The sequence below is a fragment of the Mus caroli genome, unplaced genomic scaffold (assembly GCF_978045245.1).
Source record: "Mus caroli unplaced genomic scaffold, Mus_caroli_1 scaffold_17, whole genome shotgun sequence".
NCBI lineage: Eukaryota > Metazoa > Chordata > Mammalia > Rodentia > Muridae > Mus > Mus caroli.
Genome location: NW_028227272.1, coordinates 61,970,270 through 61,998,044, shown reverse-complemented (window position 1 = coordinate 61,998,044; position 27,775 = coordinate 61,970,270). Strand labels below are relative to the sequence as shown.

General features: G+C 40.7%; 1 protein-coding gene and 1 long non-coding RNA gene across 3 annotated transcripts; both read right to left on the bottom strand.

The window, feature by feature from the left end:
• Positions 1 to 430: 430 nt before the first annotated feature.
• On the bottom strand, positions 431 to 3,428 carry LOC110311771 (uncharacterized). Its single transcript, XR_015045686.1, has 4 exons — positions 3,303 to 3,428; positions 2,960 to 3,094; positions 1,082 to 1,131; positions 431 to 619 (listed from the first exon to the last, which is right to left on the bottom strand). It is a non-coding gene; the product is annotated as an uncharacterized LOC110311771 (long non-coding RNA).
• A 16,937-nt stretch (positions 3,429 to 20,365) lies between these two features.
• Cggbp1 (CGG triplet repeat binding protein 1) lies at positions 20,366 to 27,760 on the bottom strand. 2 transcript variants are annotated; one of them, XM_085832290.1, is made up of 3 exons: positions 27,538 to 27,760; positions 26,766 to 26,988; positions 20,366 to 24,200 (listed from the first exon to the last, which is right to left on the bottom strand). In XM_085832290.1, the coding sequence occupies exon 3, from the start codon at positions 24,191 to 24,193 to the stop codon at positions 23,690 to 23,692; it is 504 nt and encodes a 167-aa protein (XP_085688416.1). In that variant the 5' UTR covers positions 24,194 to 24,200; positions 26,766 to 26,988; positions 27,538 to 27,760; the 3' UTR covers positions 20,366 to 23,689. The 2 variants fall into 2 exon arrangements, with proteins under 2 accessions (XP_085688416.1, XP_029326555.1); XM_029470695.2 differs by lacking the exon at positions 27,538 to 27,760 and having other exon boundaries at positions 26,766 to 27,485.
• Between the last annotated feature and the right edge of the window lie 15 nt (positions 27,761 to 27,775).

The following is a 27,775-nucleotide window of genomic DNA, read 5'->3' as shown; positions in this document are numbered from 1 at the left end:
AGGAGAGGAGAGGAGAGGAGAGGAGAGGAGAGGAGAGGAGAGGAGAGGAGAGGAGAGGAGAGGAGAGGAGAGGAGAGGAGAGGAGAGGAGAGGAGAGGAGAGGAGAGGAGAGGAGAGGAGAGGAGAGGAGAGGAGAGGAGAGGAGAGGAGAGGAGAGGAGAGGAGAGGAGAGGAGAGGAGAGGAGAGGAGAGGAGAGGAGAGGAGAGGAGAGGAGAGGAGAGAGGAGAGGAGAAAGAGAAGAGAAGAGAAGAGAAGAGAAGAGAAGAGAAGAGAAGAGAAGAGAAGAGAAGAGAAGAGAAGAGAAAAGAGAAGAGAAAGAACTTTGTGGCAGTCCTGGAGACGGTTCACTGGCTTCTCAAATCTTATCTGTAGCCTTCATTCAGATATTTCTTTAATAAAATCTTATTCTGCTTGGAGCCTCACCCTCTGCTGGGCTCCCTTCCCCATGCACGTTCCTTCAGGACCACATCTGAGTTGGCTCAGCATACGTAGCAGCAGATTGTTTTGTAGCTCTGTCTTTCGTATTGCATCAGTTTATCTTTACAATGGGGCGTACAGGAAACCTTAGAACTCCAGTGCATCTGAGGACTCTAACTGGTATGCAATCACATCACTGGCCTGTTGGTGAAACAGACAAACAAAGACAAAACAAAACAAAAGGAAAGTGCAGGGGCCTTAAAACACGTAGTACTATACATCAATTTTTTAAACTACTACTGAGCCAGTGCTTAACGGAAACATTATAGTTTGGATATATTTATCAGAAAGCTTGAACAATTTTTAAAAATGAGCCAAGATTAACCCAAGAAGCTAGAAAAGTAAGCATAGAGTAAATGTGATAGAAAAGGAGAAAAAAAAGTGCTGAAGGATGTTAAAAAAAAAAAAAAGAAACGGTATAAATCAAACAGAAAGACGCTATGAAAGATAAATAAAACCAAGGGGCAAAGGCGGAAATCAGCTTGGCAAAACGGGTTCTTTGGAACGATAACAGAGATGGGCAAATACATAAGCTGTTTCCTTGTTCAGAATCCAAGACACTCTTGCTGGGGTCACTAAAGGAACAATACAAGTGTATCTCACCGTTGATTCTGAAAATGTGGAACTGTGGAGACAGCTCACTTGTTCATCATCTGGATAAGAGACAGGTAAAATGTGATGAGATTTATTATAGAACGCTGTGAAGTAGGGGGAAAAGAAAACATGATCTAGAAACAATAATGTCTCTCACAAACATGCTGCTCAGAACAAAATTCGTGTGATATCACATGGGTAAATGAGCCACCAAGTGGTTGTTGGGAATTGAACTCGGGACCTCTGGAAGAGCAGACAGTGTTCTTAACAGCTAAGTCATCTCTCCAGCCCCAACAAATGCAAGAGAGAAGAGGATCAGAAAAGCAAAAAAATAAAATTGGGCTGGAGAGATGGCTCAGTGGTTAAGAGCACCGAATTCTCTTCCAAAGGTCCTGAGTTAAAATCCCAGCAACTGCATGGTGGCTTACAACCATCTATAATGAGATCTAAAACCCTCTTTTGGTGCATCTAAAGACAGCTACAGTGTACTTAGATATAATAATAAATAAATCTTTCAAATAAAAAAATAAAAATAAAATAAAATAAAATTGACTGAGGCAAAAACAAACCAGGAGAAGGGCCCAGGATGAAAATGAGCACACGACTGCTCCAAGGTACAGAAGAGAAGGAAGTCCCTATTGCAGGACAGAAGAGAACAGCCGGAGGCTCTGCAAAAATCCAACACGGCCAACATAATAGACCAGACCATGGGCCAGGGCAGGAGCTGGGTAAAGCAGAGCAGAGGGTCAAGAGAAGGACACGGGAGCCAAGAGACCACAAAGTCAAAATGGCTGATGGCTGATGGTTGGGTTATATAGAAAAGAGAAGCTATGGGTAGGGAAGCGCTAGAGAGTTGGCCATAGGCTAAGGATGAGAAATGCCCAGGGAAGAGCCTTTGGAACAGCTACCTGCAACACAGAGAAAGCTGGGCAGCCAGGGGGCAGCTTCAGACTGCTTTAATATGTTAACAAGTAGCTAGCTCAGTTAGTCACGTGTTCCCAGCTTCTTTGGGACCTAACAGTCTCTGCTAATAATGATGGCATGCTGACAACCCAAACATTAAATCTATTTGCACCTGAGATTTTTATTTAGAGTGTTACATCACCACTCATGATTAATTACAAGACATGAAATTGTATTTCCTGTAAATAAACACCATGTTCTTTCAGGGGACATTACAGAGCATTCTCATTCCGGATGAGTTTAAGTAATGAAAAACAATGTTAAAAGGCCAACAAGCAAGTCCTTATGTTTTGGTTTTGGCTTTGCTTTTTGTTTGGTTTGGTTTGTTTTAGTTTGGTTTTGGTTTTTGGGACAGGATCTCTACATGGTCCTGGCTGATGAGAATCTCACTATGTAAATGAGGTTCGCCACCCACTCACGGGGCTGGAGCTGCTCTTGCCTCTGCCACTGAGACTGAAGGCATGTGCCACCATGTCCGGCTCTGTCCTTACATTTTGTCTTTTCTCCTAGATTTCCTAATTATCTACATTTATTCCAAATAATTTAATATAAGTATTTATATAATAAACATCAAAAACAAAGACATTAAACAGGTACCTAGCAAAGTACAATATTCCCCAAGTTTCATCAGAATTAATTTTTTTTTTTAAGATTTACTTATTTTATGTATGTGAGTACACTGTCTCTGTCTTCAGACACACCCAAAAGAAGGCATCGGATTCCATTATAGATGCTCATGAGCCACCATGCGATTGCTTGGAATTGAACTCAGGACCTCTGGATGAGCAGTCAGTGCTCTTAACCACTGAGCCATCTCTGCAGCCCCAGAATCCATTTTAAATCATTTTTTAAAAATCATTTTCATTTCATATCTAAGCAGGGAAGTTGAAGTCTGGGGATATCATCAGCTGGTGAAGTGTTTACCTAGCATGTAAGAAGGTCTGGGCTCAGTTCCAGGATCACATGAAGTGAGTATAGCGGCACACACTTGATATTCCAGGACTCAGGGGGTGGAGGTGGAGTGGCCAAACCTTCTCCACCTTGGAACCAGCTTCCATCCTAAAGAAAAGAAAACAAGCCTGAGAATGTGTCCTGCAGCAGAACCCAAGCTGCATTCAAGTACCAGGAAGGACCCCACGGCTTGTCCTTGGCCACAGTTACTCCCTAGCTACTTCCTAGCAACAGTTAATCAAAGATTAGTCTGATTGTTTCAGAGGTACTTTCAGACCATTTGTGATTGTGTACAGTCTTGCTTCAGAGCACTCACCTGTGGGCTTAGAGACATTCTATTAGATGCTTTGCAGATCGGACACCCCTTGCCTCACCCTCTCACTTGCTCCCATTTTCCTATGAGACCTTGTCCTGCTGAGGGTTCAGAGGCTTCCCCACTTTCCCTTCCTGTCCTGCTGTGTTAGGGTTGGGTTGGAGGAAAGCCCAAGCCTGAGCTTGTAATAAAGAGACCCTAATGCTATTATTACATCAGAAACAGCTCCTTGGTGGCCTTTTGGGGTTCACGAATGCTTCCTGGCACAACAGAGGCAAGAAAAAGAGGAAGTTCACAGCCATCCTCAGCTACTGAGGTCAGCCTGGGGTGTACGGGATCACACCTAAGTGAATCAATAAATAGGTAGAAAGCTGGACATCATGAAAACACATATGGTCAACAAAACACTGAATTTTCTTGGCTGATCTAATGCCTAGCTTGCTTGCTTTCTTTTTTCTTTGTCTCTCTCTCTCTCTCTCTTTTTTTTTTTTTTTTTTTTTTTTTTTTTTTTTTTTTTTTTTTTTTTGGTTTTTCGAGACAGGGTTTCTCTGTATAGCCCTGGCTGTCCTGGAACTTACTTTGTAGACCAGGCTGACCTCGAACTCAGAAATCCGCCTGCCTCTGCCTCCCAAGTGCTGGGACTAAAGGCATGCCCCACTGCGCCTGGCTGCCTAGCTTTCAATTACGAGTTTTTGCTTTAAAATATTCTAATCATCATAAGAAGGGAAAGGAAAGGAAGGAGAAAGTTCCGGGGCTGGATAGTTTTCCCTGTGGGGGACAGACTTTGTCATCCAGGATGGCTGGCGACTGAGGAAGCCTAGAGGTTAGCATAGCATAGACATTGATATGCTAACAGGCACTGCAGGCACTGCAGGCATAGGTTAATGGAGGAGCCTTAAGTCTCTTTTGCCAGAGATAAGGAGAATGACTCTCAGAACTTCATTTTGTTTTGTTTTGTTTTGGTTTGGTTTGGTTTGGTTTGGATTTTCGAGTCAGGGTTTCCCTGTCTAGCCCTGGCTGTCCTGGAACTCACTTTGTAGACCAGGCTGGCCTCGAACTCAGAAATCCGCCTGCCTCTGCCTCCTGAGTGCTGGGATTAAAGGCCTGCGCCACCACGCCCGGCCACTGTAACCTCTTTTTGTTTGAGACAGGGTTTCTCCATGTATCCCTACTGTCCCGGAACTCACTCTGTAGACAGGGGTGACCTCAAACTCAGAGATCCACCTGCCTCTGCCTACCAAGTGCTGGGATTAAAGTCCACCACCTCTGCCTGGCGGATCTTATTTCTGACTCATTCTCTCAACTCTTTCTCCGATTCATCACTTGGTCTGCACCTCAACTAGGCATTACTATTTGGGATCAAAGATGTGTACTACATTTACTTATGACAAATAGACAGATATTTTTTTATTTTTAAAGACACTTAGAAGAGTCAACGTTGAATAGTTGGAAAAACACTGATAGTTTTTTTTTTTTTCCTAGTTACTAAAAGCAAACTGGAAATGGATCAGGTAGCCATGGGTACAATGAGGAGACAATCTAATCAATCCGATGTCCCACGGAACTAATAACAGCCAGCTCAACCATGAACAAATTAAACCTTCTTAATGTGTACCAACTCAGTGTTAAGCATATTTAGGACATGCCTCAAAATTTATCCTGGTGATTGAGAAAGTCACTAAGCTCTGAGTGTTTGTTTCTTTTATTTCTGTGTCCAATAGCCATAGGATTGTTGCACGTGTAAAATGTAAATAATTAAATAATCAAAACCCTAAAATCCATATACCACCTTTAGCTTTTTACTTTTATTCATTTCAGTGGAATTCTTGTCATTTAAATCAACTTCAAAGTAGTGTGCTAGTTTGATGGTGAAATAAAACCTAATTAACTATCCTGTATAATTGTCTCTAGAATATAATGGGGACAGTTAATCTATGTTGTAAAAACTATTTAAATGTACTCGTTTCTATTTGGAAATTTAAGAAAGGTATGTATTCCAGCCAGAGGGATTAAAGATGTGTACTAAGGGTGTGTCTGCATTCTGGTTACATCATATAGACCTAGAAGTTCTTTGGATAGGATCCCTTCCCAGAGCAGCCATGTTGCTGGATTAAAACTCCTCTACAAAATGTATTGGGTCACCCCCTCCCCCCAAAAAAGACAGAGAACAAAGGGGACTGGAGTAAATATGAATGTAAGGGTGAATATGATCATAATGTATTACATATATAGATGTAATGCTATAATGGTCAAATTGAGACCTATTGTACAGTATATTAAATTAATATGTGCTGGTAAATAATATTTGAAAAATTATGTGATCTTTTAAAACATTACGTGGTCTCTTAAAAATTATGTGGAGTTTTTTTGTTTTGTTTTGTTTTTTGTTTTAACTGCTAAATAAATCATTTGTGTCACAGACGGAACATGCAATTTCATGTAGCTGTTACTTAACTTCAAAACTTTGCATGGCCCACAGGCCAGCCAGCGTGCATGATCACAGTGCATGATTTTTAAAAATGCTTTCATTTGAGCTTTTTTTTGGTGAGGAACAGTACTAGCATGGCTCAGAAAGACGGAGACAGGGCCTGGTGGACAGTGCACGTGGAGCTGAGAGTTTCCTGTGTTCCTTATCTTCGTTGGAATGTTTCACATCTCCGCTGTTAGAAGTCTCTGGTCCCGTATTCCTTCCCGCATTCCTTCCGAGGTCTAGTGTATCCTTGAGGGTAGAGAGAAACTGACTTTTAGGGCAGTAAGACTGCAGACTGCTGAGCTGATGGAAGAGCACACTTCGAGGGTGGGGCTTCCCCCTCAGGCTGCTGCAGAGTTCCCTGAAACTAGTTTCACTTTCCGCTGCTCTGAGTAATGGTCTGTTTTGGCATGGTCTCAGCCCCGAGTACACAGTTTTCCCTTTCATGCATCCTTAACAAAGAACTAGCGTTTTCCATCAAGCCTCTTGTTACATACCCAGCTAGCAAAGGCTCTTGCTAACCCGTGTTTACTTGCTTGAGCTGGCGACCAAGCCGTAATTAACAATGCTGTAATTAACAATGCCGGTCTTGTTATCAGAGTCTCCCGGGAGCACTGTGAGTGGACTCGCCTGCTGAAATGAGGTGTAGTAACTTTCCTAGACTTATGTTTTGTGTGGCCCTGGCATGGTGAGTGCACGATGTCTCAGCGCTTCCGGTATGGGGTTTTTACCTATCTGATTTGAGCACTCTGAGCCCCACGGGACAGAAACTGCCACTTAGCCCGTGTAATCCTCTCAGAGCCTAGCTGAAACAGGACTCAGTAGCGTGATATGTTCAGCAAGAAAAACAAACTGAGACTTGAACCAGGAAGAAATTTGTTCTAATAAACAATTGTCTCAGCTAAGTATCACAATTATCGCGAACTCACTTTATGGCACGTGAATTTTATGTATACATTAATTAACCTTAAAAATTAAACATGAGTAGTTTTTAAAAGTCAGTTTAGTACCCGGTTTAAGTAGCTTCCGTCAGGTGAAACAAGGGCAGTATAAATATAAACTTAACTCTTCCAGATTTCCCTACATCTTTTATCTAAATCCAGCAAGCATAAAATATACATAAAATTCCACCGAGTCTCAACATAGTATCAAGCACAGAAGGGGGATAACTGAGATGCTGAGATGAAATTGCCTGTGTAGACTAAGAGGATGCCGAATCTCACTTACTCCGGGTTGAATTCCCATTCAACTGACCTAAGAAATTCAAACTTTCTCTTCAGGGTCTAGATACTCCCCCACCCGCCCCAAAAGAGAAAGAACAAGAAGATGTAACAATTGCATAGTTCTAATAGATACAACAGCTGAAAAGTCGGGAAAACAAAAACCACACCAATCAATCAAACAACCAAACAAACCCTTCTCAGATCAGAAAGTGTCTTCCCAGAATGCTACAGACAATTAAAATGGAAGGAAGGAAGGAGGGAAGGAAGGAAGGAAGGCATCAGCAGTAAGAATGACGTCCTAGGAGTCTTGTAGCATCTCACTCTTGTTATCCATCTTGGCAGACCGAATCCCGCCAGTTAACCAACCCCTTTTGGCTTTTGTTTGTTTTGCTTTGAGGCAGACCTTGCTGAGCTGGATCTCATGGCTATGTCCCTTTCTGCCTCCTGGTAAAACAAAACAGTGGTCCTCAACCTTCCTAATGCTGCAACCCTTAAAAACGCATACAATTACATCCATTACTACTTTATAACTTTAACTTTGCTACTTTTATGAATCGTAATGTAAATATTTGTGGGTTGGGGTGGGATATCGCATCCATTTAGCCATGCAGCAGAACAGAAATGCTGGTCTCTCCCTCCACAACCTATGACCTCCTAGCACAGGCTATTGAACAACTATACAGAGAGCGAGGGGGGTGTTAACATTACATCCACTTCCTCTGTTTTTCTTTTTTATTTAGTCTAAGACCTAGCAATGAGATAGATAATACCGCTCACACTGAGGGTGGTCATTCTTCCTCAGTTAAACCACTCTGGAAAGATCCTCACCGATAAACCTTCTAGGCCCAAATCCACTCAACTGGACAATGAAGATCACCCATCACATATATATTTGGACTTATTCCGACTATTCCTGTGTTGTCTTTTGCACTGCTTTCTTGGTTTATTTCTTTATTGATTTGGCTGCTCCATTGAATCCTTTTCTCTGAGTTTTGTGTTGTATTAGAAGTTCTGTGCCAATTCTTGGTGTGTTTTGTTGTTCCTTTTTGTATGCAAATTTGCTTTATGAGAATATTTAATCTTAAACTGTAGCTGCATAATAGGGTTATAATTTTTTTGAACGTTGGAGTACATTTTAAAGCTTAACTTCCTTTTGAATTTTCCCCAGGATCTCATCCCAATCTGTAAAATAATAGTACCATCAAGAATTTTAATCAAGCCAGGCGTGGTGGTGGTGCACACCTTTAATCCCTGCACTGGGGAGGCAGAGGCAGGTGGATTTCTGAGTTCGAGGCCAGCCTGGTTTACAGAGTAAGTTCCAGGACAGCCAGGGCTATACAGAGAAACCCTGTCTCGAAAAACTAAACAACAAAAACCAAAAACAACAACAACAACAACAAAAAAAACCAAACAAACAAAAAAGGAATTTTAATCAATCTATGTCCTCAGAATTAATATTAAAATGCACATTTATATGCTGTTCTTTCTCATATATTGCATCGTCTTTTTCCCTGTCTATCTGAAATGATTCTAAGAAATCTTTTACAAAAAATTATTTTATTATATTTTAATTATGTATTTTCTATGGTTTTGTGCACGTGAAGGCAGAGTCCGAAGAGGTCAGAAGAGGGTGTGGGATACCCTAGAGTTGGCAGCACAGATGGCTCTGAGCTGCATGATGAGAATGCTGAGAACCAAATTTGAGTTCTCTGGAAAGCACTGTTCGTTCTTAGCACTGAGCCATGTTTTCATAATTACTTGGATTTTTTTTTTTTTTGTAGGTGACGATTCTGGAGACTTTGCAAATGAGAATAATTTTTATTTTGATCTTACATATGCATTCTAATTTCAATAAATGCACCCATGTAGTCTCAAGCTAACACATCAAGTTTGGGAGGGATTGATCTATTGATTTCTAGATGCTAGCCAATGTTTCAATAAAACCTCTCGACACAAAGTAGTCTCTTTGTATCTTTTTTTAAAAAGATTTATTTATTTATTTAATATACATGAGTACTCTGTAGCTGTACAAAAGGTTGTGAGCCACCATGTGGTTGCTGGAATTTGAACTCAGGACCTTTGGAAGAACAGTCAGTGCTCTTAACCACTGAGTCATCTATCTCTCCAGCCCTCTCTTTGTATCTTAAGGCTGCAAAGCCTAGAGAGGAGCATCCACATCTTGCTTCATGGTGTTTGTGATGTGTCACTTTTTATACAGGTAGCATCTTCCGTTTATGGATGTTTAAAGAACCCCTCTGAGTCCTAAGAGTTCTGAAACTTCACAGATGTCTATTATCATTGTTTTATCATTATTACCCACATCACTATATACGTTGTTGTTGTCACTAAGATCCAGTCTCACTGCCAGGATGTCCTGAAACTTGCTATATAGCCCAGGTTTGTAACAAGCCTTCTATCTGCCAAGTGCTAAATACAGGTCCTTGCTTTTTCTTTTTTTTTTTTTTCAGCTTTTCATTGTCTTTACACTTTTGAGAGAAATGAGATACATTTAAAACAACTCCCTGTGCTCTTTCTTTTAACTCATTTAGGTTGCTGATAGGCTCAGTGTCCAATGACAGACCTGTCTTAGGAACTAAGGAGTTATAGATTACAAATTACTTTCTTACTCTTCAAGCTTACAGGGACTGTCTCAGCTGTTCTCTGATTGCTGAGAGCAGACTCTGAAACCAAGGCAACTTATACACGGAAGCATTTAATTGGGGTTGGCTTACAGTTTCAGAGGGTGAGCCCATGACCATTGTGGCCAGGAGGAGTATGGCCACAAGCAGACCATAGTACCAGAGCAGTAGCTGAGAGTTTACTCCCCCAAGCATGAGGTAGAGAGAGCCAGACAGGACCTGGCCTGGCTTTTGAAACCTCAAAACCTACCCCCTAGTGACACAGGTCCTCTGAGAAGGCCCACTTCCTAGTCCTTCATAAACAGTCTAGTAACTGGAGATCAAACATCCAAACATCTGAGCCCATTTGGGCCATACTCATTGAAACCACCTCAGGAACCCTGAATTCTTCAGTTTTTTCTGCATTCTCTTTATCTGTGGCACTGCAGACACCTTTCCTGATACCCCAGCGACAGTTTCTTCAGAGATACTTCCTCTTTGAAAGGCAGGGCTGTGGGCTTTAGTTTTCCCTCTGTTTCATCTCACAGTACATCTTCTTGATTGGCTAAGTCTTCAGCATGTTCTTCACGATCCATCTAGAGCCTGCTGATAATTTATGATCTGATTTTATTACCATGGTCTTGAAAGCGCCATCGAGACATTCTTGACTAAGTTCAGCAAGCAAGATGGAACTCTGCCATCTCCTTTGCCATCTTGCTGCGGCTATGGGAAACTTGGTTTTTGTTGTTGTTGTTGTTGTTTGTTTGTTTGTTTGTTTGTTTGTTTATAGTCAGTGAGTGAAACTGTTATGATGGATTGAATGGTGTCCCCTCCCAAAACATATGCCAGAACCTGTGACTAGGACTCGGTTTTGAAATACAGATGACTGAGTTGCAGTAGCTTGCCTTATGGTATCACAGCTTTCAACTTTCACTTTATGTTTGTGAAGGAAAAAAAATACTTCATTTTTAATTTTTTTTCCTGGATTTTGTAGTGTGGTGTTTTCTTGTCATGCTGGGTAGCAGTGGGTAGGAATGCATAGTTAACACTTAGCTGCATGAGCATAAGGATAAACATCAGATATTTTAAGCACGCTGTGCTGCTAAGCTGTGAGATGCAATAGTTAAGTATATTAGATGCATTTTTTTAAACCTGTGATAGATATTTTCCATGTACAGTGGAGTTAATCCGGAGATCATTCCTCACCACCTGAGAAGCATCTCTAGAACAAAGTACAGACTTAATTAAGTTGGAAAGCATTAAAATGATCCTAGCTCAGCGCGAATGGTGTTCTTACAAGCACAGGGAAACTTAAATACAGACCCAAAGAAAGAATTCCATAGAACAACAGAAACGGAGACTAGAGGATGCAGTTGTCAGTCAAGAAGTATCAATGATTTCTGGCAAACCACAAAACTAGCAAGGAGAGGAAGGATCTCCCCCAACTGGTTTCAAGAGTGCAGCCTTTAGAAGTGCCCAGACTATACTTCCTGAAATCCAGGGTTCAGGTATGCCAGGCAAGTGCATTATCAGCAGAATACATCAATCAACCCTGTGCCAACACCCTGACTCTAAGTTTGTAGTTTCCAGAATTGTGGGAGAACATATTTGTGTTGTTTTTAGCTACCCAGTTTGTGGTTGCCTGCCTATGAGAATTGCTGGAAGTGGATATAGCTGTAATCCCTGGTTTTAATGGCAAGTCTGTGAATATGTTTCTACCAATCTCACTTACAAGAAGACCATAGAGTTAAGTGAAGTGACACTTGAGTTATAAGGACTTGGAGGACAAAGGTCTAAGTTACGTCTCCCAGTCTTCCCCTTCTTGCAGAAGAAAGGTCACACTTGAATGAATAATGGGCTTTTGTTATGGTCCATTCACATTTGGGAGAACAATCTTTACTCAGTCTACAGTTCAAGTATGAGTTTCCTTCAAAAGCACCCTCAAGAATAATAACAGCACCACAAGAATTATAACAGATTTCAGTGTGCCCCTTGGCAAAGTCACTCCAGTCAGAAATCTGTCACAAGTCCACCAGTCTTAATGTGGTAGTGGCGTGTATCTATATAAGCTGTACTTAACATCTAAATAAAGGCAATATCAAGGATGTCATGCCACATAACACCTACACTCTGCGCGCACACACACAAACACACACACACACACACACAAACATCGGGAAGGATACTTTATAGGTGTGGGCTACATCTTTTGGAATAAATAAAACAGCAAACTCAAAGAAGTTATTGTTTTTTTAAACAAATGACTTTAAGAAATGTTATATGAAAATTATATGAAGAAGTAAATGCCCGTATTTCAATGGTGAATGGTCATTTACATGGTCACAGTAATGGAAATACCACCTATCGATTTCAGCTATATAAAAATCCTATGGTTAAGAAAATTGTGGGATCATGATAGAACAGGTAAGATGATCTTTTTAATCTTCTTCTCTAAAACTGATGAACCAAAATGACAACGTAAAGAATATACTAAGAAACAGGACAGTGTTAGTCCAGAGCTACGTAGAGAGAACACCATCCCAACAAAATAAATGGATAGAAAAAGAAAGAAATAGAATCGTCTTAGAATAAAACTGAACAACCAACCAACCAACCAATAAAATAAACAGGACAGCTGGGCAGTGGTGGCGCACACCTTTAATCCCAGCACTTGGGAGGCAGAGGCAGGCAGGTTTCTGAGTTTGAGGCCAGCCTGGTCTACAGAGCGAGTTCCAGGACAGCCAGGACTATACAGAGAAACCCTGTCAAAAAAAAAAAAAAGAATAAATAAATAAATAAATAAATAAATAAGCAAACAGACAAACAAACAGGACAATGATTATCACCATAAACATCTAAAGAAGTTTTAAAGGGGAGATTTTCGAGGACTCTTTGCCTGGAAGAACAAGGCAAAGGAGAGGAAGAAGCTGAGACCTGCTGCATCATCTGATGCCATAAATCATGGGCACATATTTGTTCTGACAAAAACAACTTTTAAAAGAATCCAGAGCAAAAAAAAAAAAAAAATTAAAGCCAATTATTTGGATATAATTTCGAAACACATCTAGGCATGTTATTTCTTTTTTTTTTTTTTTTTTTTTTTAGATTTATTTATTTATTATATGTAAGTACACTGTAGCTGTCTTCAGACACTCCAGAAGAGGGCGCCAGATCTCGTTACGGATGGTTGTGAGCCACCATGTGGTTGCTGGGATTTGAACTCTGGACCTTCGGAAGAGCAGTCGGGTGCTCTTACCCACTGAGCCATCTCACCAGCCCGGCATGTTATTTCTTAAATGGAGCACGGTGATTGACACACTATGCGGGCTTCTGAAGACCGCAATTACATTGATCGGATATTTATAGTATTACCTTCATCAATACTGGTTAACACACAAAAAGCCAATGTGACAGGCACATTAACACTCACCTAATGAGTTTAAAGCTAAATGCTTTGTATCTCCATAGGGGATTTTAAGCCAGTCTCCGTTCTCTGGAAATGTAGACCCTGACGTCACGTTTTTTAGGACATGAGTCAGGACTCTAGCTGTCACATTCTGTCAGTATATGATGACTGAATTAAAACTTTTTGTTTGATGCTTTTAAAAATGCCAACTGATAAGTTCAGATTTCTGGACAAGAATAATCTTCTGGGGTCTCACACTGAATTGATGAATATCCTGTTATCCAAAACACCAACATCAGAAATTTACAGAGGCCCTCAACGGGAAGGAACCACCTAGGAAGAGATTCAAGAGAGATGGCCAGTGTAGACGGAGAACTGCAATTTTAGTATTTAACATCTACCTAATGAGTACCATGTCAACAAGCAAGGATACAGTCTGCACCGTCTAAGTGGAAAAAGAACATTCAAAAGACTTAAGATCTGAGATGGCAACCTCTGTGGAGAAAAATAGGTTCAGATGAATACCGATATTTCTTTCGTAATCTGATCTGGTGGTATTTTTCTTCTTCTTTTTACTTTTTATTTTTTAAAGATTTATTTATTTATTATATGTGAGTACACTGTAGCTGCCTTCAGACACATCAGAAGAGAGCGTCAGATCTCATTACGGATGGTTGTGAGCCACCATGTGGTGGCTGGGATTTGAACTCAGGACCTTCGGAATAGGAGTCAGTGCTCTTAACTGCTGAGCCATCTCTCCAGCCCCCTTCTTTTTCTTTTATTAGATATTTTCTTTTCTTTTTGTTTTTGTTTGTTTGTTTGTTTGTTTGTTTTTCGAGACAGGGTTTCTCTGTATAGCCCTGGCTGTCCTGGAACTCACACTATAGACCAGGCTGGCCTAGAGCTCAGAAATCCACCTGCTTCTGTCTCCCAAGTGCTGGGATTAAAGGCATGCACCACCACGCCCCAGCAGATAATTTCTTAATTTACATTTCAAATGCTATCCGGAAAGTCCCCTATATCCCACCCCACCCCCGCCCTGCTCCCCAACCCACCCACTCCTGCTTCCTGGCCCTGGCATTCCCCTGTACTGGGGCATATAATCTTCACAAGACCAAGGGCCTTTCCCCCTAATGATGGCCGACAAGGCCATCTGCTACATAGGCAGCTAGAGACAGGAGCTCTGGGGGTACTGGTTAGTTCACATTGTTGTTCCTCCTATAGGGTTGCAGACCCTTTCAACTCCTTGGGTACTTTCTCTAGCTCCTCCATTGGGGGCCCTGTTTTATATTGTGTTCCATCCAATAGATGACTGTGAGCATCCACTTCTGTATTTGCCAGGCACTGGCAGAGCCTCACAAGAGACAGCTATATCAGGGTCCTGTCAGCAAAATCTTGCTGCTGTATGCAATAGTGTCTGGGTTTGGTGGCTGTTTATGGGATGGATCCCCAGGGGCGGGGGGCAGTCTCTGGATGGTCCTTCCTTCGGTCTCAGCTCGAAACTTTGTTTCTGTAATTCCCTCCATGGGCATTTTGTTCCCTATTCTAAGGAGGAACGAAGTATCCACACTTTGGTCTTCTTTCTTCTTAAATTTCATGTGTTTTGCAAATTGTATCTTGGGTATTCTAAGTTTCTGGGCTAATATCCACTTATCAGTGAATACATATTGTGTGAGTTCCTTTGTGATTAGGTTACCTCACTCAGGATGATGCCCTCCAGGTCCATCCATTTGCCTAGGAATTTCATAAATTCATTCTTTTTAATAGCTGAGTAGTACTCCATTGTGTAAATGTACCACATTTTCTGTATCCATTCCTCTGTTGAGGGACAACTGGGTTCTTTCCAGCTTCTGGCTATTATAAATAAGGCTGCTATGAACATAGTGGAACATGTGTTCTTATTACAAGTTGGAACATCTTCTGGGTATATGCCCAGGAGAGGTATTGCTGGATCTTCCAGTAGTACTATGTCCAATTTTCTGAGGAACCACCAGACTGATTTCCAGAGTGGTTGTACCACCTTGCAATCCCACCAGCAATGGAGGAGTGTTCCTCTTTCTCCACATCCTCGCCAGCATCTGCTGTCACCTGAATTTTTGATCTTAGTCATTTTGGCTGGTGTGAGGTGGAATCTCAGGGTTGTTTTGATTTGCATTTCCCTGATGATTAAGGATGTTGAACATTTTTTTCAGGTGCTTTTCAGCCATTCAGTATCCTCAGTTGAGAATTCTTTGTTTAGCTCTGTACACCATTTTTTAATGGGGTTATTTGATTTTTCTGGAGTTCAGCTTCTTGAGTTCTTTGTATATATTGGATATTTATAGAAGTTATTGCAAGTTATAAAGAATTATTCAATGGTATCGTGTGACATTCATCTTGTTTCTATTAATTTTCAGATTTTAAAATGTGTCTCTAAGGCTTTAGCAGTGGTTCAACTTCTGTTGGTTATAAGAACCACTGAATTATTGTAGACTACTATACAAGTACTATAAACAATTGGAAGTTCTAGGTTATGAACAGAATAACAAGTCTAAAGATATATTTGAAATTGACTCCCCTTTATTTAATTATAAATTGAGCAATAAAAGCTTAACTTTACAAATGTGTAACTAAATTGTATAGAAATGTTTACAAATATTTTTCTCAATTAAGATTTTGTAATATGCCGGGCAGTGGTGGCCCACATCTTTAATCCCAGCACTTGGAAGGCAGAGGCAGGCAGATTTCTGAGTTCAAGTCCAGCCTGGGCTACAGAGTGAGTTCTAGGACAGCCAGGACTACACAGAGAAACTCTGTCTTGAAGCCGGCACCCCAAAAAGATTTTGTAATACAAATTAACAAATTAAATATATACAATGTTTAATATTAGGTGGGCATGGTGGCATACGACTTTAATCCCAGCACTCAGGAGGCAAAGGCAGGTGGATTTCTGATTTCAAGGCCAGCCTGGTCTACAAAAGTGAGTTCCAGGACAGCCTGGGCTACAGAAACCCTGTCTTAAAACAAACAAACAAACAAACAAACAAACAAGCAAAACCAAAAAAAACCCAAAAAACAAAAATACCCCAACCAACCAAACAAAAAAACCCCAATGTTTAATATTTCTATAATAAAGAGGATGAATTATGTAACTTGTTATTCTTTTTATTTGGATAATATGGTCATGCAAACTGGTTTTAATAAATTACTTCATATTGGAGGAAAGGGTTTATTCACCTTAAGTTTCCACAGCGCTTTCTGTGTGGGGCTCAATATATGATTTAACCTTTAGTTATCTACCTTCTACAAATGTGGGTATACTTGTATTTTGGACATAGATGTTCAGAATTAAGATGTCATCTTCATGTAGTTTTTCTTTGATGAGTATGAAATGTTCTTCCCCATATGTTTTGATTAATTTTAGTTGAAAGTCTATTTTATAAGATATTAGAATAACTACTCCAGAGGCTGGAGAGATGGCTCAGTGGTTAAGAGCACTGACTGCTCTTCCAGAGATCCTGAGTTCAATTCCCAGCAACCACTTGGTGGCTCACAACTATCTGTAGTGGGACCCGATGTCCTCTTTTGGTGTGTCTGAAGACAGCTACAGTGTATTAATATAAATAAAATAAATAGATCTTAAAAAAATGGCTAGTCCAACTTGCTTCTTGGGTCTGTTTGCTTGGAAAACCTTTTTCCAGACCTTTACTCTGAGATAATGTCTATCTTTGTTGCTTAGGAGTGTTTCTTGTATGCAGCAGAATGATGGATCCTGTTTTCTCATCCATTCTGTTAGTCTGTATTTTTTTATTGGGGAATTGAGTCCATTTTGACATGAAGAGATATTAATGACCAACGATTGTTAATTCCTGTTCTTTTGATGGTAGTAGTAGTAGTGTGAGTGTGAGTGTGTGTGTGTGTGTGTGTGTGTGTGTGTGTGTGTGTGTATTTTCCTTCCTTTGGTTTTTTTTTTTTTTTTTTTAAAGATTTATTTATTATTTATTGTATGTAAGTACACTGTAGCTGTCTTCAGACACTCCAGAAGAGGGAGCCAGATCTCGTTACGGATGGTTGTGAGCCACCATGTGGTTGCTGGGATTTGAACTCTGGACCTTCGGAAGAGCAGTCGGGTGCTCTTACCCACTGAGCCATCTCACCAGCCCCCTTCCTTTGGTTTGCTGGTGATTCATTTCCTTTGTTTCCTTGAGAGCTGTTCACCTCTTTGGGTTGGAATTTTCCTTCTAGTATCTTTTTTTTTTTTTTCCCTTGGTTTTTCGAGACAGGGTTTCTCTGTATAGCCCTGGCTGTCCTAGAACTCAGAAATCTGCCTGTCTCTGCCTCCCGAGTGCTGGGATTAAAAGCGTGTGCCACCACACCTGCCTTCTAGTATCTTCTGTAGGGCTAGATTTGTAGATAAATATTGTTTAAATTTGGTTTTGCCATGGAATATCTTGTTTTCTCCATCTGTGATGACTGAAAGTTTTTCTGGGAATAGTAGTCTGGACTGACATCTGTGGTCTCAGGTTTTAGAAGACATCTGCCTAGGCCTATCTGTCTTTTAGAGTCTCTGTTGAGAAGTAGGGTATAATTCTCATAGGTCTGCTTTTATCTGTTACTTGGCCTTTCCCCTTGCCACTTTCAATATCCTTTCTTTGTTGTGTAGATTTAGTATTCTATTATGTGAAGGGAGGTTTTTCTTTTCTGGTCCAATCTATTTGGTACATGAAATCTTCTTGTGTGTTTATAGGCATATCTTTCCTTATGTTGGGGAAATTTTCTTCTGTGATTTTGTTGGAACTATTTTCTAGGCCTTATAGATGGGAATCTTCTCCATTTTCTATTCCTATTATTCTTAAGTTTCGTCTTTTCATATTGTTAGAGATTTCTTGGATGTTTTGTGTCAGGAACTTTTTAGATTTAACTTTTCTTAGACAGATATATCGATTTCTTCAATCTTACCTTCTATGCCTGAGATTCTCTCTTCCATCTCTTATATTCTATTAGTGATGCTTGCATCTGTAGTTCCTGTTCTCTTCCCTAAGTTTTCCATACCCAGGGTTCCTTCATTGTTCTCTTTATTACTCTGATTTCCATTTTTCAGTTCTTAAACAGTTTTATTCATTTTCTTCAACTGTTTGATTTTACTTTCCTGTATTTCTTTAAGGGATTTATAATTTGTTCAATGGTCTTTAAAGGCCTGTATCATCTTCGATTTAAGGTCACCTTCTTGTGCTTCAGCTGTGTTAGACTATCCAGGAATATCCAGTGCTTGCTTGCAGGATAGCTGTGCTCTGGTGGTCCCTTATTGTCCTGGCTCTGATTATGTTCTCATGCTGGCTTTAAGTCATCTGGTTGTCCCTGTTGTTGACTGGATGTTCCTAATGCTGGCAGGACTCCTGAGGAAGGCAGACAGAGCCATGGACCTGGATGTTTTTGGGGCCTGCAGGCCTTTTTGGGAAGGCAGACATGGCTGTGGGTCAGATGATGGAGATGAAGGGATAGTGTGCAGCTTTCCTCTGCTGCTCCAGGTGGACCAGGCAGGCAGTCTGCTTTCTTATAGAACTGAAGCCCACAAACCAGGAGATGTAACCACCACAATGGACTGGGACCTCCATCAGTCAGTTAAGAATTCTTTACAGCTGGATCTTATGAAGGCATTTTCTCAGTTTCCCTCCATTCCAGTCAACTCTAGTTTGTAGTCAAGTTGACACAAGACTGTCTCTCCCTTCTCCTTCCCCCACCACAAATGCCTCCTTTTGCATATATTTTACACTTGCTATTTGCATTCATAGGATATACTCCAAAAGGGGGGAATTTACTACATTAAAAGGAATATACAACATCGTACTTCAATATTTTGTTCTTATGTATGTGACAGCTTTTCTGTGTGTACACCCTGTACATGCAGAACTTGTGATGGTCAAAACAGTGCGATGGGTTCCAGGAACTGGAGTTATACGTATTTTGGATGCTGGGAATTAAACCTTAGTCTTCTGCAAGAGCAAGTGCTTGTAAACACTGAGCCATCTCTTGAATAGGTATTAAATAGCATGGTTAGAGAGGAGGAAGCAAGACAGAGTGCAGAGTGAAGCACTGCTTTCATACTTAAGTAGAAAACTTTTGAGCATTTATTATGATATACATATAAACCCAGAGGCTTGGGTTATGATAATCATTAATATTTGTCTACATACACTTGTGTCTTTCATACTGAATAGAGTCAAATAAGTGTTTGCCTTTTCTGCACAATTTGTTAAAATTCTTATAGCAGGTTCTTTGCAAGGATTTCAATGTCACTGCATGATAGATTTTAATCTGAAAGCAATATTCTATAGGTGATATAGAATACCAGATTTCTAAAAGGTACATTTCTGCAGATATTCAATTTTTACGGGTTTTAAAAAACAAGTCTTTTTGAGGATCTGGACAAGAACTTGGCTGGTAGCAAGTCTCATGAGAAATGCTTATAGTTGCTTAGAAACAAAGACATATCTTTTTGCAGCATGCCATTGTACTTGGGTACCGAGGGGAGACCTTTCTGTTATATATATTGGAGAGGCTCATTGCTTAGTACTTTAGTGGTAATAAACTGAGGTTCGTTAGAAAACCCAGACAGTTCTCTAACATAGAGCTGAGCAGTATGGGTTGATTCCTAAGAACTTTCCTAACATCTTGGTTTCAGAAAATAAAACACTATAGTTCAATGTTCTCTTGCACAGATGTGAGTGGAGGCAGGGACATGCCAAGCCATGTAGTAATTTAGCAGATAATCTTATTGTCTCAGTTGAAGAGTTTTGAAAACAAACTAAGAGGTAAATATATATATATATATTTAGAACGATCAGTCCTGCTTGTGACCAACTGATGTTCATGACATTTCTGAAGATTTGTTTGTGTGTGCCTGTGTGAATTTATATGCACTTGCATGCTGGTGCCTGAGAAATCCTTAAGAGTATCAGATCCTCTGGAGCTGAAGTTATAGGTTGCAGGGTAACCACTGAGCTACATCCTAGCCCTTTCATAAGACTTGTAGAAGTACAATGTTCCCATTAAAATGTTGACTGAACTTACCCACTGGCTAGTGTTTTGGAAGACTTCAATCAGGGCAGTTTGAAGCCTAGATGTCACAGTAGCTTAAAAGGTTAACACTACAAATAAATGAGTGGTAGAAAAATCAAAATTCAGCAGGTAAAACCTTGAAATTATAAAATGTCTGTCACTGGCTCACAAAACAAAATATGATTTCAAAAACTTTAGAAACTTTTTTGAAATTTATTTCTAAATATCACAAACTTTTAAAAAAAAGCAACACATTCATACTAAAATACGTGCATGAGCAAAAGTAAAAAATAAGCACAGGAGTACGAAAATTAACATAGTAAAATTTTAATACAGTGTTCTGGATACAAGGAGAATAGCACTAGGTAACTGACTGTAGTTACCTCAGCAGTCTGGGAGTAGGGGCTGAGATCAACGAAGGTCTAGAATAGCCACTTCACATTTCATCAGTGCCGACCAAAGCAGAAGCAAGCTAGGGTGGAAACTACAACTACCCTTCCATGTAAATCAGTTACTTTAAGGTGATTTACCCTCACTCAATGGCAGTTGAGGTAAGTCAAACAGAGAGCCCTTACAAAGACTAAGATTCAAATGAAAACTTGTTTTTAGCCTTTGTTTTAGGTTACCTTAAGTTTAATTTTCTTTTCTGTACTTGTTAACATTCATGTACACAGTCTTTCAGGCCAACGTTTTAGCTTGGGAATCTGGCCAACTTCAGAACATTCCCAATCAGACAAACTTACTGTATAAAACAGTAAGATTTATTTCTTAAAAGTTGTCTGGTCCCTTAAAATTCAGTAGGGCCACAGGCATTAACTGGAAGGAACACTTACTAAATAATATTAGAAAGCCTTAATCAAAGATAATGGATAAAATAACTATAGGCTTTCATACACAATCTAACTTCTCACTCTGTAAAAGAAAAAAATGATTACAATTATCTTTCAGGCTTGCTATATGCCACAGATAATGAAAAATAAACAGGAAATTCAACAAGCTAGAACTATTTACTGGCAGGATACAGTGAGAGTCTGGAAGACATCCTAGACACTGAGAAAACATTAACATGTAAGCATGTGCTGAAGGCAGTTTACAAATGAAACATTACAAAGCTTGTGATAATGCATCCAACTAATAAAAAGGAGCTGCTATTGGTCCAATAGTATAGCATCATCATACTACCGCTAAATAAGGAAGATTGAAAGCTTCTGTACATACGTTCACTTTGCCTCTCTCACATAGTACACGCCTTAGACACTTCTCATTGTTATCGAACATGCCAATCATAGTTTTGCAAATCTTTACCAGTTTGCACAGGCTACTATAACCACTGTTATTATTTACGAGACAAATTTAACCAGTTCCAAGAAACAAATGTTCATAATCAGTGAAGGAACATTAATACTAACTTTCCCTCAAGGGGACGGAAGCCTCATTCTAAGGACATGATACAACCCTAACAGAATGCACTCTGCCCCTAGACATTCAAAAATAAGCCTGGAAAAACAGTTCTAGAGGAACTAAGTAACTGTGAAATCAGTAATAACGGTAAGAAAGGCAAAAGTGAATTATATTCCTAGTGCACCGTCAAACATGTTACTCGACTGCTAGAAGCTGTTCTGCCATGTTGACTGACAGCGCATATAGTCCCAGACAATAGGGAATAGCCCAAATCACAAGGAATCCTGGAAAATTAAATGACTGTTTTTCTTCTGAAAATAGTGGTACAAAACTCAATTATTTTAGTTGCTTAGATTTCCTACCATCTTAGGCAGTTTAAACATGGTTGCCTACAAATTCCTTAAGGAAGTGGAAGCAATCATTGTTTACTTTGCTGCTGGTCTGTGCTTTACCAAGTGCAGTTAGTAAACAACTAAGTCTAGGCATTATGTACTACATGAATATAACCAAACGTGAGAAAATAGAAACTGCAATTTTTGAAAACTAATTTTTTTTTTAATTCCATAGCAGGCTTTTAAAATAAAAACAAGTGGTCACTTTGACAACCTGAATTGGGAATGTTAAATCTGTAAGACCCATAAGACAAGCTGTTCTTAAAAACACAAATTATTGCTGGGCGTGATAGTACACGCCATTAATCCCAGCACTCACGAGGGAAAGAGGCAGGTGGGTCTTGAGGCCTCCAGTGAGTTCCAGGACTGCCAGGGCTATGTAGAAACACCCTGTGACAGGGGGAAAAAAAAAATCAAAGCACAAAACCCACAAATTATTTTCTATTAACTTTGGCTTTTTGTTTAATGGAAATTTGTGGCACAATGACCTCAAAGATAACTCCAAGTCACAATCAGGGCATCTTGCCACTGATTTAGAATAGAAATATAACTTCAATGTTTTCAACTATTTGATTTTCTTTTTTAATATTAAAGCTCTAATCTAAGTCTTCAGTTACTAAACTTTTAAAAAATATAATCCGGATCTGATGAAGAGGACTTCTCTGAGCTAAATGACTTCTAATAAGCTTACAGAACAGTGAGGTTTAGAAAACCTAAACATGGTTGACCTTTGACAGAACTGATAATTTCCTGACTCAGCATCCTGCTTTATTTTTACTATAAAATTCTTGCCTTGTTTTCTGCACTGTTTAGCATCCAAGTTTTAAAACCTGCATCACCAGAGGCAAAGCAGTAAAGGTGAAACTAAAACTCATTTCTAGTCTATTTACCTAAATAAACTCTTATAAAATCTTATGGAAAAATTAATGCATAGAAAGCAATTTTCTTATTTGTTGTCAGCCAAAAAGTAACTAATTCCCTGTAAAAAGAGAAAACGGAACCACAGTGTATTTAAATTTAAATTAAGACTACAAGACTGTTTTAATAGTCTTAATACCAAGACATAAAAAAGTTTGCAAATCCAGGATGCTACTTAACATGAAAACTATGGTTTGAAAATTTTTGTTCATAGTTGAAGACTAAAATCTCATCACTGCAAAATCCCCCATGACTTTTGGCAAAGTCATTAAGAGAGATTTTAGTCTTTTGGTCACTTGAAGCTGCTACTAAATATATGTCTTTAAAAGTGACCACAAGGAAGTGAAGGTTAAGCAATTATTTCACATACAAGTAGAATGTAATTTGAACAGTCATTTCTCCTAGAGATCTCAAGCTCTAAGAACATTTCCGGCCTACTATTCCACTTTGAAAAGAATCTGAGCTTCTTTAAGGTCCTGTGAGAGGTATAGCCTGGCAGCAGCTTCAGTTTTCTAGGCTAGTTCTCAATCCAAATCATTACATAACCTCACAAGAGAAAAAAAAAAAACAAAACAAAAAAACCCAAAAAACCCATACATGGCAACAGGGCTACAATGCAGGGAAGTTCTTCCATGCACAAACATTTCAGGAGAACATCCATCAGTTTTAAAGATAACCACCACCGGGTTTCAGATAGGCTAATACACGCTATAGGTAAGTTTTATACCATCGGTGACTTAAAATTAGCAGTAAGTTTTGCAGTGAGGTTTTTTTCTTTTGCCTAAAACTATATACACATTGCAAAACTATTCTGTATCACATGATTTAAAATGAAATAAATATAAAAATGAACCACACAATCAACACATTAACTTTAATACTCCACATTATTTATCTTGATCACAATGGTCATTAACTGCCTTGTCAACAATCTTGTGAGTTGAGGAGCTGATTTTCATTCTCATAGCCATCAGGCAGATATGCTCTCCTCAGCTGGTCTGACTTAGGTATGGACCCTCCGTTCTTCACATGCCGAGACAGGAATGCTCGCACTGCGGGATGATCAGCCTTCTCCAGGGGGATGTTGGCTTCCAGGCACATTTTCACAAAGTCCTGGATAACACTGACTTTCTCTGTTTGCGCAGTACTGTTGCACTGAAGAGATGCAGTCAGGGGCCTCTGCTTCTTTCTCACATTTTGCTCTTCAAATTCTGCCTTCCTCTTTGTATGAGTCTTTGACTTGAGGTGGTCACTAATGGCAGACTTGCGAACATGATTCAGCACCACATTGCAGGAAGTGCAGAAGAGTTTGCCTCCGTCCTCATGAAGCTCACCTCCAAACTCAGTGACTCGATCCAGAGGGGTTACATACAAAGCAGTCTTAGAACGATTTCGAGCAGGTGGTGCTGTTACAACAAACCGTTCCATTTTGTCTCTGAATAAGAGAAGACAAGAGAAAGATGTTAGTATTATGATAATAGTTCATTCTAGAAGTGATTAACAGTAAAAAGTAGTTATACGTGCTTTTGTAAGGTAGATTTTAAAAAACAATAAATACACCCCCTCCAAAACAGCAACAGGAAAAACAAAAAACAAAACCCCACCAAACTTAATTCAATGATTCTCCGTATCCCACAGACACTTTTAGTTCAATTTATAGGTCACACGTCTTCTAAACATCTGAAATATTCAAGGAAAACTAAAGCAAATTAGCAGCATACAGCTAGGTCCATTGCTTGGGGTTTGTGTGTATGTAGCACTGCCTATGTGCACACCTTGTTGTTTTTGAACAGCTTCTCTAACTGCCCCCAGAACTGGGATTACAGATACACACTGCAGAGAATCCACACACTTGCACAGGAAGCACAGGGCCCTACTAATCCAACTTCCCAATACCTTGGTTTTTATGACAAATCAATCAGACTCCTGAAGACATATTAAAGTATTCTAAATGTTTCTATCGTTTAGAAAATCATAATCACAGCAACATTCAGAGTACTAAAAATACTAACCTTGCCCAAGTTAGACATGTGTTCAAGTTAAAGAGCTTCTTGATGGGAAAGTGATTTTGAGAACTCAACTGTGCAAAAATCTGGTAGTAAAACTTACTTTCCAAAAAGAAAAACAAGTAAAAACTAAGAAATCCATAAAGCATGCGTAACTATTTACACTAGCATTACAACCCGAGGCCTCCATAGAGCTGACAATGAGCACTACTTATTGAAGACAGGGCCTCAGTGCCTAGTGGTGACGCCTTTAATCCAGCACGCGGGAGGCAGAGGCACGCCTGGTCTATGAAGGGAGTTCCAGCACAGCCAGGCATACACAGAGAAATCCAGTCTAGAAAACCAGCTAACCAAAAACAAAGACAGAGTCTCACTATGTAGACAGAGACCTATCTTTGTCACCTCCTGAATTCTGAGGCTGAAACTGTATGACACCATGTCTGGAAAAATATAATTTTTAATATATGTATTTCTCTAAAAAGGTGATAATCAAGAGAAGTCAATATGTTCTTTAACATTTGGTTTCCAATTTCCACTGAAGACTTAATTTTTATTTCCCTTAACATAGTGCCCAATATGTGCTGGGCACAACCTGATGTTTATAAAAAGTAAATGAACAGCTGGGTGGCCACTAGAGGCAGAACAACTGCTTAGCCTGAGCTAAATTCTAGGTTTGACATCAGCAATCAAAAACAAAAGCAAATTAAAATAAAAATGAAACAAACAGGAAAAAAAAAAAAGCCAAATCAAATAACCCCCCCCCATAACCATTTATCAAACCCCATATAATTTAGAAGCAGTTTAATACTAAATTTAGCCTAGCAACAAAACTCAAAACACCAAGAACAACCCCGTTGTCCAGTGGGCTTTCAATGTGAAACCCTCTTGCCTCAGTGTCCTGAGTGGCAGGGATCACAGACATGTGCCAGCATACCTGGCTGCATTTTACTTCTTACAGACGTCTAAATGTGTGAGCACCTGTGCTCTGGCACATGTTTGGAGCTGAGGACAGTGGTTTCATGGACTAACTCAGGGTTGTTAGTGACTCTCAAAGTCACTTCACTAGGCCCCCAAACTTCTGAAAATTATTAACAGACTATCAGCTTTATAAAATTACAAGCACTGGAAACCCAAGATAATAAATATACTTTGATAACAAAAGATTAGCAAGACTTACTCTTCTATGCCTGTGATTTAACTTTTTATAATAATCAAAACATCAGATACTACTATACTGAATAATTTTGTTAAAAACATGTTGAAGAAATACTTCAAGTATGTTCTGAAGAATTCGTTTTTATAAGTAACATTACAAAGCATGGAGTATCCCACTGCATTAGTCTACTTGCTGGGCAACATCAAGATTATTTCAACTTTGGTCTGTATTTTGAGCAAAATCTATGAACTCAAAGTAGGACTTAGAAATTCATGAAAATTCTGTAAGGCACAAAATGTCTAGAATTTCACATGCTTAATTTCTGTGGATTTCCACCCCACCACATCTTTGACACTCAAGGGTTACTTGTGAGATACTGTTTTAGGGCACAGGTTTTTCATGGCAGAAAAGACAGACATCATGGTGAATCACACCTAATACTCAGCAAATCCTCACTGCAAACAAAGGCTTGCAACTCCCACAAGTACTCTAGACCTATGAAATAAAACTGTCCTAGTAACAACTAAAGCTTTTATGAAAAACTAGCGGTGCAGTTAGAATTTTTGACTGCAAACTTACAGAAAAGGGATCTGCAATTCTTGTGCCAGAAAAGCCTGAACTTTTCTGATCTTTTCACTTGAAAGGTCTATTCTTGATACTGCCGATGCAAATAACCACCTCATAGAGGCGAGGAGGTTGGTTACGAGTAAAAGTGTTTCCAGAAGTCAGAAATATTTTAAGCAAACGAGGAAGTTAAAATAGAGCGCCCAGGGAACAAAAGCGAAGCAGCCATTTACTACAGCAAAAGTAAACTGAGTTTTCAAGTCGAAATACTCACCAGCTTAATTTCCAGTTGGGTTTTTGTTTGTTTGTTTTTCCTTGATATTAAGTAGTGACGGTTTTCCGGATGCAAAACCACAGACGCATCCAATCCGAGCGACTTCGCGTTCGTTCAGACCCCGGAGACGCCTTCGACTCAGTTTTTCAACAGGTGGTGGTGGGGAAACAGTTCCTGGGCTTGCACCCTATTTTCCCGGTGGCGCCGGGAAGTCATGTCTTTACTGTAAAACACAAAAAACAAACAGAAAGGGAAGATGGTGGAGGGGCGGGAAAGGCAGGCGCAGGCCCGCGGCAGAGCGGCTCGGGCCACGCTCTGCACACAGGTGTCTGTCTCTCTCCGCCTTCCGTGCGCGATCCCGAAGCTCCAGCCAGCCTCACGCCAGCTCGGCTCGCACGCCCCGGGGCGGGTGGCCCCGCGGCCCGCGCGCTCCGCAGGCCCGAGGCTCCGGTGGGGGCGGGGAAGGCGGGCGCCGGCCGCCCGACGTCTAGACAGCCTCCTCCCGCCGCGCCGGCCGAGGTGGCGCCCCGGCGCCGCGACCCCGCCTGCGGGCCGGGGCCGCGTCCCAGCCGCCCTCGGAGGGCCCCGGAGAAGTCCGCCGCACCGCCGCCGACTCGGTGGCTGTCCCCGGGGAGGGGGCGGCGGGCGCCGGCCGAGGCCGTCGCTGTCAGGCTGGCCCGGTTCCTTCCTCCTCCACCTCCGGCCCCGCCCCCGGCTCCCTCGCCCGGCCCCAAGGCCTCGGCTCGCCGCCCGCACCAACGGCCAAGCCCACCTTCCGCCTTCCCAGCTTCGGGACCGTAGGAGCGGGCCGCCGTTAGGGGAAGTGCACGAGCCCTCGCCGGGAAGGAAGAGAGGAGGAAGAAAGGGCAGAGCAACGGGATGAAAGAGACCCCGTTGCGGCCGCCGCTGCTTCTGCCGCTGCTCCTGCCGCCGCCGCCGCCGCCGTCGTCGTCGCCGCCGCCGCCCGAGCGAGCTCCGCCGCGGCCGCCGTGTCCCCCGCCGCGCCCCGT

What these genes read in the sequence shown, in the direction of transcription:
- Cggbp1 (XM_085832290.1), bottom strand. Translation starts at nt 24,193, where the DNA reads ATGGAACGGTTTGTTGTAACAGCACCACCTGCTCGAAATCGTTCTAAG.